The 14,139-nt window shown below is 34.1% G+C and overlaps 1 protein-coding gene across 3 annotated transcripts in view; it reads left to right on the forward strand.

Moving 5' to 3' along the window:
• Positions 1-14,139, forward strand: part of MMP16 (matrix metallopeptidase 16) — a 199,767-nt gene that overhangs the window by 163,114 nt on the left and 22,514 nt on the right. For all 3 annotated transcript variants that reach the window (XM_083822637.1, XM_083822639.1, XM_083822638.1), the window contains one exon: positions 12,012-12,150. In XM_083822637.1, the coding sequence (XP_083678763.1) occupies positions 12,012-12,150 (139 nt within the window). The remainder of the gene's footprint in view (positions 1-12,011; positions 12,151-14,139) is intronic.

Raw genomic sequence — 14,139 nt, forward strand, 5'->3', positions numbered from 1 at the left:
CCATTTCTCCATGAACTCATTAAACTCATTGACTTCTGTATGAACTCCCCAAGGATACAGGCAACATAATTGGGTTCAAGAAAATTTACAGATTGCTTACAGATTGTTTTGTGCAATCACTACTGGGGAAATAACTAGTCAACTGCTCTGTCAAGGCCTAATGTTCATCCTGTGGATGAAGTGTTTTGTGCATCACACATGTGCTGTTACCTACAGAGCATTAGAGGGAATGGGAGCATTCCAGAAATTCCTGGCAGCAAGCCTAGATTTGATGTCTTCACAGGTCTTTTTTGTGTCTCTAATAGCTGGCTGTTTGTTTGTTCATATTGAGTAATCATCATGTGGCAATGGGAACATTTTATGGAGTCTAAGTCTTTTTAGTTATTTGGACAAAATCAGAATGAACTGAAGTGCCAAACTCAGTTAGGAATAAAGAGACCAAAAGAAGATAGCTTAGCTACTTTTTTTTTTTTCTTTTTTTTTTTTTTTACTTTTTTTTTTTTTTACTTGAATTATCTAGTTGGCAAAGTTACAGCATTAGTGGCATGACTCATACTTGAGTTGTTACCATTAGTAAGATCTGGGACATCAGAAAAGCAATAGCACTGAGGACTATGATCTCCAGCTGCACCGTAGTGCAAGGTCTGCAACTGTCAGATTTGCATTTGGAATAGGTTCACTAAGCAAGTTCTGGTATGGAAGACTTTCCAGGAAGAGCTCTTGGAAGTATATGATAGTGATATCATGTGTGGAAGTCTTCCACATAAGGCCCAGATCAACTCGTTGTGTTTGTTACGGATCTCTGAGACTGCTGAATTTCATGTAAAAGACCTAGTGTCATCCAGCCATTGTTGGTAACCAAAGATACAGTGGCACATTTTAAAAGTATACTATATAATAGTTTTTCCTTGAACTAAAAGCATTCTATAGATACTTACAGGTTTTGGTTGCTTCAGAGTATTTTTGAAAGGTTAATGTATACAAAGAAAGGAAATGCATAAATGCCATGGCTACTGTCTACATAGCAAAAACAGGACAGATGAATATTCATCAAAATGTTTTATAAAAAGCTAATATACAATTTGATAATGAAGAAACTATAAAATATGTATATTTGAATAAGACTAGTAAGACTGAAAGAATTAAAACAAAGGATATAGTTAAAGAATTATTTACTAATGAGAACAGAACGGGAAAAAAAATGAGGACACATTTCAAAATTAAATATTAACCAAACATGCATCAAAGTGTTCTTAAATGAATTACTGCCATGGAATACCAAATACCAGCAGGAGCCCTAAGCTGTGCCTAATTTAGAATGAAATTGTTGATATGGAGTAATTAAAATCTGTTAGTTTGAAATGTAGAGAAGATTTTATATGTATATATATATATATATAAAAAGAAGAAAGAAAAAAGCTGTTTTCATCTGCACTGGCAAGGGCAAGAGCAGTCATTAAGTTAGGAAAATTAACTCAGAAATTAAGTTAACTAATGTACTGCATTTAGTTAATCCACTCCACCAAGCACAAACAGGGAAGGGCCAGGGTTTACATGAAAGCACCTCTTTCAAAAGAGAACATATAGCCATGGTTGTGGATGCCTCTGAAAGTAAGCTATGTTCACTGCATTCATTTAAAAAGGTAATTTGTCTGGCATTTCTGTATGAATAGTACCAAGCCTGTTTCCTTAACAAACAAATAAATAAATGGCCTGTTTGGGCACTTACAGTAGAATAAGATCTACTTTTAAGAGTTGATTTTATTTCTAACACGTGTCTATGTGCATCTTATGCATCCGGTATCCAGGGAAGCACATGTAGTGTTTGGGTATAGTAATTGTCTCAGAATCAGAACCTAGTCTAAATATGGGTGTTTTTCAAAGCTTGTTGAAGAGTTGCAGAATTCTTGTATAGATTGTTGTCAGGCATTCAATATTATTATTTGTGTACTAGAAATAAGATCAGAAACTCCTGGCAAATATTACAATATTGAGCATTTCAGAATTGTCCTACAGTGGAAATTAGAAGAATTATACCTTTTCTAATGTAAGGGGCCACAGTAAAGAGTAAAGAGTACTCCAATTTTGTCCAATTCACTGTAAAACAAATGAATGTCTCTTCCTACCACTATTAAAAAATAATGTAGATGCCATGTAAAGGTATTATAAATGAATTATGATGAAAAAAATTATTGTTCCACTTAGGACTTTCTGAGAATTTAATACAGATCACCATTTTGGAAAATAAAAATACTATTTCCTGTAGCTCTAAGGAAAAAAATAAAAAACAATTGGCTGATTAGAAAACTCTCATTAAGTGGGTAAAATTGATCAAATAAATCAATAAATCAATAAGTTGGTTGCACAGCTGATGTCTTTAATTTTTGATATTTTTTGACAGTCACAGCAGAATGTTAGTTTCACTAGTTTCCACTTTTTGACCAGTAAACAGGAAGTTTTCCTTTGAGTTTGTTTTGTGTTTGTTGTTGTTTGTTTTGTTTGTTAGTTTTAAGTTGTAATTGCTATCATCTTGATCTTTTCTAGCTTCAGAATCTAGTGCTTGTTTTGATGAGAAAGTTAATATTTATGTAGTATTACAGATATTACAGAATGGCCCAATATGTTTTTGTCAACTATTTCCAGGGATAGAATATATATATACATATATATATGTATATATATATATGTTCATCCTCATAACCATAAATGAGAGCTATTTACAGTGAAATAGTGAATTTTTCCTCAAGTCATAATAAACTACACATGTAGAAAAGTAATGTAAAAAGTCAGAATTGTGACATACGAGAGAAAGAATGGGCTCTATCCAGATGAAAAGAGAAATTATCAGAAGTGTAGGGGAAAATAAATAAATAAATAAACAAACCAAAACAGAACAAAGAGGACAAAACAATGCATTGACCATGAAATATCCTTTATTTTTATTCCAAAATATTTCCTTTATAGACATGAAATCATATGCTTTGCATTTCCAAAAACACTTGTTTCTGGACTGAGGTCTTACCCTTATTACAAAAAAAATGAATTATTGCCTTTTTTTTTTTTTTAATCAAGCATTGATACCTTCTTTTGCATCAGAACTTTTTTATTTTAAAACAAAAGTTGCCTACTTGGGGGACCTGCCATCTGTATTGTTCTCCTACCTGCAGACACTGTACACCTCAAGATTACTGTGCTAACACTGAGTTTTAAAATATTTTAACTTTTTTTTTTTCTGTTGACATCCAGTGAGATATAATTATTACTTCATTCTTTGATGTGAAAAAGTCCTTAACTTCCTCAAATCTGATCCTAAACATTGAAGTGTTTTGAATGGAAGAAAATTTAAGCGAGGAACAATGTTTTTGCCATTTCCTAAACAAGTTTTCCCAGGGGCTGCCAGGCTCAGCAGTGTTGTACAGTGGGGCCGTTGGAGCTGGATGGAACTGTCTGGAATTGGCCGTGCCTGACATGGGGCAGCTCCATCCTCTCCTCACAGAGGCCTCACTGCCAGCATCTCAGCACTGACACACGGTGCAAATAGCTAGAATATACTTTAGAGAAAATGTAAAAGGAAGTTTATATAGAAAACAAGAAATTGAAAGGTAAAATAAAGGAGAAAGTACACATCTTGGGTTTACCATTGTCCAACACTAGAAATGGGAAAAATGGGTTGCAGCTGATAGTATTTCATTGAAATTGCTATAAAAAGTCAGGAGAGTTTTCAGAGGGTTTACTGACGTTGGCTAATCAACCATAGTTTAAAATTTGATGGTATTTTTGCTCCAGCTTCTCTCGTATCTTCTCTTACTGCATTCTGTCTTCCTGGTGCATAAGACAGTAACAGACTTTGGATGAACAAGAGTACACATTACAATTTTCTTTAATTTAATATCTGTGAAAGAGATGTATACAGCATATTATAAACTGGGGGGGGGGGGGGGGGGGAATGCTTTCTTTTTTAAATAGCATTTAATCAGTCCAGCTGAGGATGGACAGTTAAAGCCATGTGCAATGTAGTACTTCCTATAAACAGCAAATGGGTAAGTCTACCAGTATCTTAATCCTACTCTGAGTCACAGGTAGCTCTATTTTACTCCTGGACTTGGTTGGCATAAACATACTGTTAAGAAAAAGAGTTCATCATAACAATGGCTTTAATTTGTGTGGAGGACGGTTTGAATCTAGTGAGTTGGTCTCATCTCCAGCAAAAAGTTCAGGATCTCACCATAGGAGGGGCTGAGGTGTTTCTGAGCAGTGTTAAATGGTCTGAGTTCACACAGTGGTTTCTCAGACCACATTGTTACCCCATTATAACCATGCTGTTATCTCAAACTCATTAGGAAAGGTGAATTGTTTCTACCAGTTCAAATAAATCATCTTCAGTGCATTATACATTCATCTATTATTGTCCTTGGTAGTTTTAAAAGAGTATTCTTTGTTCTTAAAGTGAATTAGCTTAATAATAAGTTGAGCTAAAATATCCAGTCTGTGTATAGAATAACCCATTTAGTTAATTGTTTCCTAAAACAAGCTAGATTGGTAGTATCCATTTAATGTCTGATTCCAGTCTCACTAGAACCAATTGTTTTCTTCTGTGTAATTAAGTAGGAACTGAAATACAGCTAATCTATACATTTCCTCACAAATCTTATGTAAAAATAATAATAATAATAATAATAATAATAATTTAAATACTCATTCTTATAGCTGAATTGTGCTAATATTTTTTCTTTTAAATCCCCTAGACTAAGTCTTTCTTCTGCTCCATTAAAATTATTTTGCAGAAAGTTGCTCGAAAGCATTTAATTTTTTTTTCTATTATATATACATTTCCTGTTATGTTTTCCTGTCCTTTAAGTCAAATGTTATAAATTCCAAATTCGTAATGTTGAAAATGGATGTTATGAAAGAAATAACCAAATGAGTAGGAACAAAGCCTATGAACCCACATGCTGAAGACTCAGTGGCAGAAACAGTATTGACCCCTAGACCCAGATCCCAGACATTGGGGTCCCCTGATGAAATTCAGATGAACTGATGAAGTAGATGTGAAAAAGTGCCTTTTGAGATTAGATCAAGATTTGCTAAAGGATACTCCTGATTTATCTTTATTTGGATACAATACATATAGAACATATTAAGGTGTGTAGTATGAAGCTTTCATTCCCACAGTCATTTGAAAGATAGTTTCTAAGGTTTTGTTTTCTGGTATCTTTCTCTGTACATAACTGGAACTCTTCTTTCTCTGTAGAAGAATAATTTAAATTTTCTAAACATCATAGTTTATTATTTACCATGTGCTGTTTTTGTAACTCTCAGATGGGAAAGAAATTACAGTAGTCATTTGTCTGAATTTTTCAGTTTGCCTCTACAACTTTGCATAGCTTCTGGGTATTTTCAGTCTTCCATTGAAAAAGGCCTGCTTTTTCATATGGTGAGATTATGGGAGAAGGCATGACCCAGTCTGAAACTTTTATGTGTTTTGTCAATAGTATTAACCTACAATATTAATTGGAATTCAGCATTTAGTTAACATTGATTTAGGGCAGATGTTTAGGGCACATTTATTTGCCTTTTCATGGGAAATTAAATAGGCCAAGCAGTGATCCCTGTGGAATATAGTCATGGTAAAACTTCTTTCTCTAGCAGCTATAGGTACTCAGTTTTTCAGTTTTGCATCTCATTCCATCTTTTGATGGTTGAATACCTGTAACAACACTGTATACATACTTTAACATTAAGTCAGAGTATTATTGACTAACTGAAATTCATACGGTACTTTCTATACAATGTGAGGGTATTTCACAGAGTTCTGCAGATTCCACATAATTTTTTATATTCGTAGTCAAAATATCATAATTTACAGCTGTGATATGTCCTACATTTTCACCTATCCCACCATCTGCCTTAAATCTTTTCTTTCCTTGTGCACCCACAGTGACTTTTAAGATTCCTTGTAAAATCATCACAAGTCCTAATTTCTGCTTAAAGGCAACTTAATCTTCATTGCCAAGTAGGTATGAAAGTTACCACTCAAAAAGTTTCCAATTTTTTCTTCTATTTAACTCTGTACTTTTAAAAAATGTATATCACCTTGGACAGTTTTTCTGTTTGTGGTGGTTTCACCTTGATAGATAGCTAAACTCCACCACAACTGCTCTCTCACTCCCCTTCTTCAAAGGAAGGGGGGATAGGAGAAATTATGAAGGAAAAAAAGGCTCATGGAAAAGGCTCATGGGTTGTGATAAGGATAATTTAATTAAAGGGAGAAGTGGGGGGGGGGGGGGGCAGGGACAAGCAAAAGCCACACAGAAGCAAAGACAGAGGAAAAAGATATTCTCTACTTGTCATCAGCTAGAGATGTTCAGACACTTCTTGGGAAGTGAGGCCTCAATGCATATAGCGGTTGTTTGGGAGGACAGACATTTTCATAAGAAGAGCCTCCCCTTCTCTTTTCCCTTACCCAGCTTTTATTGCTCAGTGTGACACCACATTGCATGGAATATCCTTGTAGTCAGTTTAGGTCAGCTGGCTGCCCTAGTGATGTTTCCTCCCCACCTCTTGCCCACCCCCAGCCTGCTGGCTCTTTTGGGGGCCAGGGAGAGGGAAGAGAGAGAGGGAGTCTTGATGCTGTGCCAGTATTGCTCAGCAATAGGCAAAAAAATGGTGTGGTATCAGTGCTGTTCTAGCTACAAGTGCAGAGCACAGCCTTATATGGGTCACTGCAGGGAAAGTTAACTCCATCCCAGCCAGACCCTGGAGGTTTTTATTAGGTTTATTTTAGATCTCTGAGTCAGGGTTGGGGTGCTGCATGTCATTAAAGAATTCTAGGTGGGATTCATCAAGTATAAAATAAAGGGCAGAGCTTTAGAGATTTTGCAGCACATTAATGTTTTACTGTTGGTGATGGTTATTGGTTCAGAGATAAGGGAGAAAGCAAGGTTCTGAGAAACAAAAAATCTCCACTAATTTTGCACTAAAATCTCTACAAGTTTTTGTTGTGGTGGTGGTGGTGGTTTTGTTGTTGTTAGTTAGTTAGTTAGTTTGTTTGTTTTGTCTGTTTTTATGGATGAATTGAAATATCTGAAGATTGCTTTTAATTCTCCTACCATCAGTTCTGCCCCTTAAGGAACATGAAGAATGTTTAGGGTGAGAAAAAATACCAGGGAATGGGATTGAAACTCTCCTTCATCGATGTACAGATTTAAACATTCATTTTAAAAAAAAAAAGGGAAAAGGGGGGTGGGGGGAAGGAAAAAAAAAAGAAATTGCAGAAATGTTTACCAGCATCAAATAGAATGTTTTTGAGAATTCGTAGAATCAAACATGAAGAACACAATTTACCACAGTCATCACTGAAAAGCAAAATTTTATTTATTGTAAGAGTATTATATATTATGCATTGTGAGAGATTTTTTTTACTATAATAGTCTTCCATTCAAGATTGTCCACAAAGAAATACTTTTATGCAGAAGGTACTTGCTATTATCATACACACAGTACTACATTTTAGTCCCTTCATCTAATCACTAAGCTACATACATATGGAAAAATTACCTAGAGTATTTACTGAGAGTAGAATGATTTATGTACAATCTCTACTCAGTTTATTTTCTCTAAAAGGCTTTGTTGTCTTTTTTTTTTCTCAAAAGTATCCCATATTCTAAATAAAACAAATTCTGTAACATTCAATCTGAGTGACCGTTCCTGCTTTTTCATCCTACCATTTCTCCTACCATTTCTCTTTATCCATAATACTGTTTCTGAAGTAGCTTACACTCTCCCTGCTCAATACCCATTTTCTGATTCTTAGATATATTACTCTCTTTTCAATTCAATTTTGTCTGTTTGTCTGTTTGTCTGTTACAGTTCTGCTTTTTGAACTGGGAATAATTGTCCAAGTTTAATTTACTTAGTATGTCTATGGTTATAATATTAAATGATCCTTTATTATTCAAGATCCCATGTATTTGGAACTATTGGGTAACTACAGATGCTTACAAAAAAAAAGCATTTGGTAGCCAGCAAGGAAAGGCACTAAAAGCTTTGCACTCAATCCATGTGTTTTTTAGGCTTGGAATGGCAATGCATGTGACAAGTCATATGTTCAACCTGTCTGCAGGAGTTAAAGTGTTTTGGGGAAATAAAGTAATTAGAAGTATATTAAACCAATATAGTGGGAAAGACAAACAGTTTTTCATTGCACTATATTTCTCAAAAGAGACAAAATTGTATTTTTTCAATATAAGCAAATACGCTGAGATGTGTTTTGTCAGAGAAACTGTTTCAGGCTATTTACTTTGAGTGTAAAGGAGCTTTCTTAGAGTGAATGCACTTTCTCCAAGACTATTATTCTTTCCAATTTCAATAATAGCTAACTGCATTCAAAATACATTTTCATTACTTGTATCTGTTTATCAAAATGCAGATGATAACATTGCTAGTAAATATAACTTTGTTTAAGAAAAAATAAGTAAATTTAGTCATATGTGCTGAAATGATCCATTATTTCTATAAACAGAGCCTATCTGATACCTCAGCAAGATCTTGGCATCCACATGTTAGAATTTGTCAGCTTGTTTTCCAGAGTTTGAACTCTGGCAGTCTAAAATCATTGGGTCTGTTATGTTCATATGAAAATCAGCCAGGAAAGTTAAATTTACATAAGCATATTATCCTATCAATGTCCACCAACACCTATTTTGCCCATTCTTATATATGATCCAGACTGCCAGTTCTGTTTTCAGACATTTCCAGATATTTGCTCAATCTTGTCAGTCTGCCTATCTCTAAAAATACATCTATTGGCAAATAATGTGCCTGCTTTTTTCTATTTACATAAGAACATAAAAATGCTAAGATTATTCCCTTCCAAAATTTTAATTCTGTTTTCCCAGCTTGGGACTACACTGTGAAAACCTGAAGGGTCTTTACTGATGAGCAATACCTCATTGTTCCTTCTTATTATGATGACATGTAAATCAGCTGAAAACATCCCAGAAAAATAATGAGCTTGCTGGATGTATGAACTTCTCAGAGCACTTGATTGAGACAAAAAGCCTTTTTAGTATCTTTAAGTAACTACTGTAGTTCATGAACACCATAATGAAAATAATAAATCATGTAATAGCTACTTGAACAGAAAGGTTAATTTCATTAAAAAAAAAAAAAAAGAACAAATAGTTCTAGAATTTTGGTACAATTTCTGGTTAGTGCTAGCAGGTAGCCCTTTTCTCAATCAGTACTTAGAAGACTGTAAATTGCAATACAATATACTGACAACAGAAAAATATTAAAGGAATTCAGGAAGTTCAGTGGGTCAGAATTTCCTGTAATGCTGGTACGGTTCCATTGAACTCTCTGAAGTCAGGGAATTTGTGCCAATGCTCATCAGAAAACCGATCTTGGTATGCTCAAAATTATGTTTCAGGATGCAATATTTAAACATTAAGGGTAATGACATACGAAGATCTTATTTCAAGAATTTATTTTTCCTAAACTTTGGTCAAACATATAGAAAGGTTTCCTGAAAATAAACAGAAAGATTGTAGAATGGATTTGGTCTACAAGGTAATTTTAACTTGGAGGGACAAGGATCTTGGATTAGATCTTGCAGTCAAAGTGCTGCTATTGTTGGTGATACAGAAAAGGAAAGAAGGCAAATGAAGGCAGAACAGCGAGCAGCTGTGAATTTGCTAATTGCTTATGGCTTTTCACACTGCATGTTGTTAAATTGTCATATATTTATTTCTGCAGATAGCTGTGGATGCTGTAAATTCGCACGTGTTCAGGAAGGAATTCTTAGCAATGAAGTGCTATTAATACCAAAATTATAAAATTTTGTTTGGGAACCTCCTGAACCGTAAATGATGGGTGGCTGGGAGAGAGAGGCATCATCACCTCTCTCAGAGGTGTCATCAGAGAGGTGTCATTGCATGTTTCCTGTGTTTTTATTGTTGTCTGTTAATTTCCTGGTGACTCGGGATACAGGATGCAGGCCCAGGCAAACCCTGATAGTAACAGATATCAGAAAGAATAGCTCACTGCAGCTTGCTGCTTGTTTGTAATTTTTTAAAATTCAGTAACTGATTTCTGAGATAATACCTGGCTTTTGAGGGTTTTGTGGGAATTTCGAGAAGACAAAGAACTATTTGACCTATTGAGACTTCCTGTTACATCATTTTTCCCTAAGTCACTGCTAGATTGATGATGCCTTAAAAATATGATGTGAAAATGCATTTCAATGTAAAAGTACTTCCAAATCATCTTTTTTGATGACATTTCCCCTAATTTTAATTTTTCAAAGCCCTTTTGTCTTATCTTCATGACCAAATAACAGAGGTGGACATCTGTTTCAGCGTTGAGAACACTTTTCAATTAGGCCTTCCTAAATGTTTTTATCTTCAAGCTGCATTCCCTCCCTTTTGCTCATACTGGAATTTAGTCAATTAATCCTAAAAAAAATTGTTTTGCTGACTTTTCTAAAACATTTTAATACAACTAACAATTGGAAAAAAAAAAAAGAAAAAAAGAATGAAAATTGTAAATAGGAGTCTAATGAGACAAAAATAGTGTGACTAAAAGATATAATAGAGTTTTATTGCTAGTGAAATAGCTAGATGTGAAAAAATGTGAGGGATTTTAGTGATATTATTTTCAGAGAGTTGCAACTCAGTGGCAATCAATGTTATATTTTTCAAATTGTATAAGCTATTCAAACATTTTTTAAAAGCTCTCAGAAATTTGGAACTGAAAACAACTCTTTCAATCTAAGACTCATTTATGCACATGACTAAGACGTATTTTTGTGTATGTATTGAGCAGTTTTGTATTTCTATAGTTAATACTTTCAGTGATGATTTATAAATTGATGAGTCGTAAAGATGAAAAATTAAATAGAGTTGTGATCTCAGGTTAGGAAAGATGATGAATGCAGTTCATCATAAGCCTGCTCCTGTAAAATACTAATCTTCTCTCTAAGCTGTGCCAGTTTCCACAAGAGCACAGATCTCTTTTGCTTTGCAAGTTGATCCGTACAGAAAGAATGCTGAACTGCCATGTAAAACAACTGTGACAGATATCTGACAGGATAGCACTTTGTCATTTAAGGGGAGTTGTTTTGTTTTATATAAAATTAATATTATAAGACTGTGAAAATGTGTCTAAAAAGTGAAATATTCTATTAGAGTTCCTTTGCCAACTAGAACTGTTTCTGTTATACCTCTTCAGCTCTTACCATAACGCTGTCTTTATCAAAGCCCACCTAATTTGTCATGTGCTCATTCCTCAACTTGAACATTCCTCATTCCTCAACAATGTACCTTCCATATGATTCTCACTTAAAGCAATAGCATATCTTAACAGAGAGAAGCTATTTTAAGTGTCAACAACATAAGAGAGATTTACCAGGATACTGGATTTAACACGTATAATTGGCTGTAATATTAAATTTTGTGCATGTAAAGACTGCAAATCTTCACTACAGTAGAGTTGCCATCAAAGTTCTTATTCTTATGAATAAGATTCATAAGAATATTCATTCTTATGGGGCTGTTGTAGCAAAGTTACACTACTGTAATGTTAATCTACCAACCTTTCACTCTTAGGAGCCACTGCAGAAAAATGACTTGCAGAATTGGTTGATCACATGTATACATACAGCTCAGTCTATAAGCACTTGTAGTCGGCCTGCAAGTTTTAAGTCTGTTCCCTTACTGGAATGATGTTGAGAAGGTTGCATCATAATGTACAGTACTCTGTACATTCTGACAAAGGTTATCTGCACCACACACAGAGTTCACATGGGAAGTTTATTCTAACCTTAGGGAACAAATAGTTCTGACACATTGGTAATGTGGGGAGGTGACATATGCAAATACGAATATAGTTATGCAAACAGCAAAGATTCTGCTCTAAAAATGCTAGGATAGGCTGTTCAGTATTTCCAGGACAGCAACTGAACATATACAAATGCCTGAAAGCATAGTAAGAGGTGTATATTTGGTTTCCAGGATCAGTGGTTTTGGCGAGTCAGAAACAACAGGGTGATGGATGGATACCCCATGCAGATTACCTATTTCTGGAGAGGACTGCCTCCCAGCATTGATGCAGTTTATGAAAACAGTGACGGGAATTTTGTCTTCTTTAAAGGTAAGAAAAGCCAGACTTTGTGTAATACTTTTGACTGTGATGGTTTTTTTTGGAACATACTTACTTATTTGTATTAATGGTTTGTAAATAATGTTAGAAATTTGTAGCTAACTAAAGAGTATATGAGTTATGTTTTCTCATCCTGTCTACTGCAGCTTTAATTTATGCTTACCCTTCAGAGTATCAGATCATTTACTCTGACATATTCCGTAAAAATTTAGAAGCATAAACACAAGACCTTGCAATGCAGTGATCTATGATGAAATCTTTTTTTGGAAAATGTGGATCAGAAGCAAGAATGAACACAGTTGCCTATGTTTTCATGTTGTTCTCCTTGCTCTTCTTTCTTTTTACAAATGATATTTGCATATATATATTTAAATGGCAGCTGATCTACATATATCTTACTGTATTGCACTGTACTTATTTCATATGAGAACTGTGATGTTAGGAATTTCAGGTGGGAAATGAATTCATAACAAGTATATTATTCATAGATGTATCAAGTATTTTTGTAAAAGTATAAACTCCAGAAAATGTTGTATGGATTGAATTATTGCTAATAATTCTTTTCAGTTTCACTCCCAGTGTCAGTGGTTCTTTAAATCTAATTTAGATTTAAATCTAGATTTAGATTTAATGAGCAAAATTAACAAATTTATATTGTCCTATATGATAAATAAATACCCATATAGCAATTAAAGAGTAAAAACCATGTAAAATATGTTTTATAATATAATGTTTTAGGAGAAGAAATAAGAAACTTCATAGGTATTTGTAAAACTTCAGCTTTTATTTGTGTTGTGAGTGATTCACTTGTTAAACTTATCACAAAAAGGTAGAAAAAATGTTTTTTAAATTGTTATATCATAGATTAATCCTTTTTTTAAAAGCAGAAACATTAACAGGGAGATAGAAGTAATATTTCATTCACTATGGAAATGTTATCGCCTTTAAAATGCTAAATGGAAAATGCTTAATAACATGCAGAAATACTACATAATAGTACAATGAAGATGAACTTTATGTTCTACTAATAGCCAAACAATTTTTTTTGTGTGTGTGAATTGCAAGATATATTACATTCCATGTTGTATTTTCTATTTGCACGACTTCAAAAGTATATATATTTTTATTTATGTTACCATAAAATAAACTTAATGTCATAAACTGGGAAGTCAATAAGATCAGGAATCATGATGAAAGTATCACCAAATCTGCATTCCTCTATTTGATTTTTGTGTCTGCTGGTCATGCAAGGACAGAGGGATTATTCTGTACATTCTCCTTTGCTCATCATTGTTACATAGAGCAAAGGAACCATTCTGTGCATGTCAGACCTCTTCCTTGATAATTCTGGGATCCCCACTGCTTGACCTTCAGGCAGAAATGATCAAGCTAGCCTTACCTTTGCTTTCCTTTCATTTCCTTCCCTGTGACCTAAAAATATTTTATTATTTAAATCTTTATCCAGTGCTGACTGACTCGTGTTAGGCCCTGGAGGAATGGGTTGATTCAACAATCTGTACATTACAGATAACAAAACAACAGGAGGGGCTAAGAGGATTTTTTTCATTTTTTTTTACCTGTGAAATGAAATAATCTAGATTAATTAAAGCAAACAGAAGCAACAAGATGGTGTTCCTGTAAGTCAGAAAACTATGTTCTTTTCCATCTTCCTTATCCCCAGTGTATGCTCTCTGAGTTCAGACCAGATGATTTTGTGCCTTATAGATGACATCATACGCTTGGATTTTGCTACAGATATTTTTCCACTTGCTTTTCATTCAAAGTTCCTTTCTTTGTTGTTGTTGTCTTTTATTTTGTTTTATTTTGTTTTTCAATGACATCTGTATTGTTCCGTTGTTTGCCAAAGTCAAAAATACTACTATTTTCTTTTTTGATTTTTTTTTCTGAATTTTTGCTTCTCAGTCATGAAGAATAAGCTCTTCATGATTTTCAATATCTACCTGATGGTGTTTGTCCACC

The sequence above is a fragment of the Anser anser genome, assembly GCF_964211835.1.
Source record: "Anser anser genome assembly, chromosome: 2".
In the NCBI taxonomy this organism is placed as follows: domain Eukaryota; kingdom Metazoa; phylum Chordata; class Aves; order Anseriformes; family Anatidae; genus Anser; species Anser anser.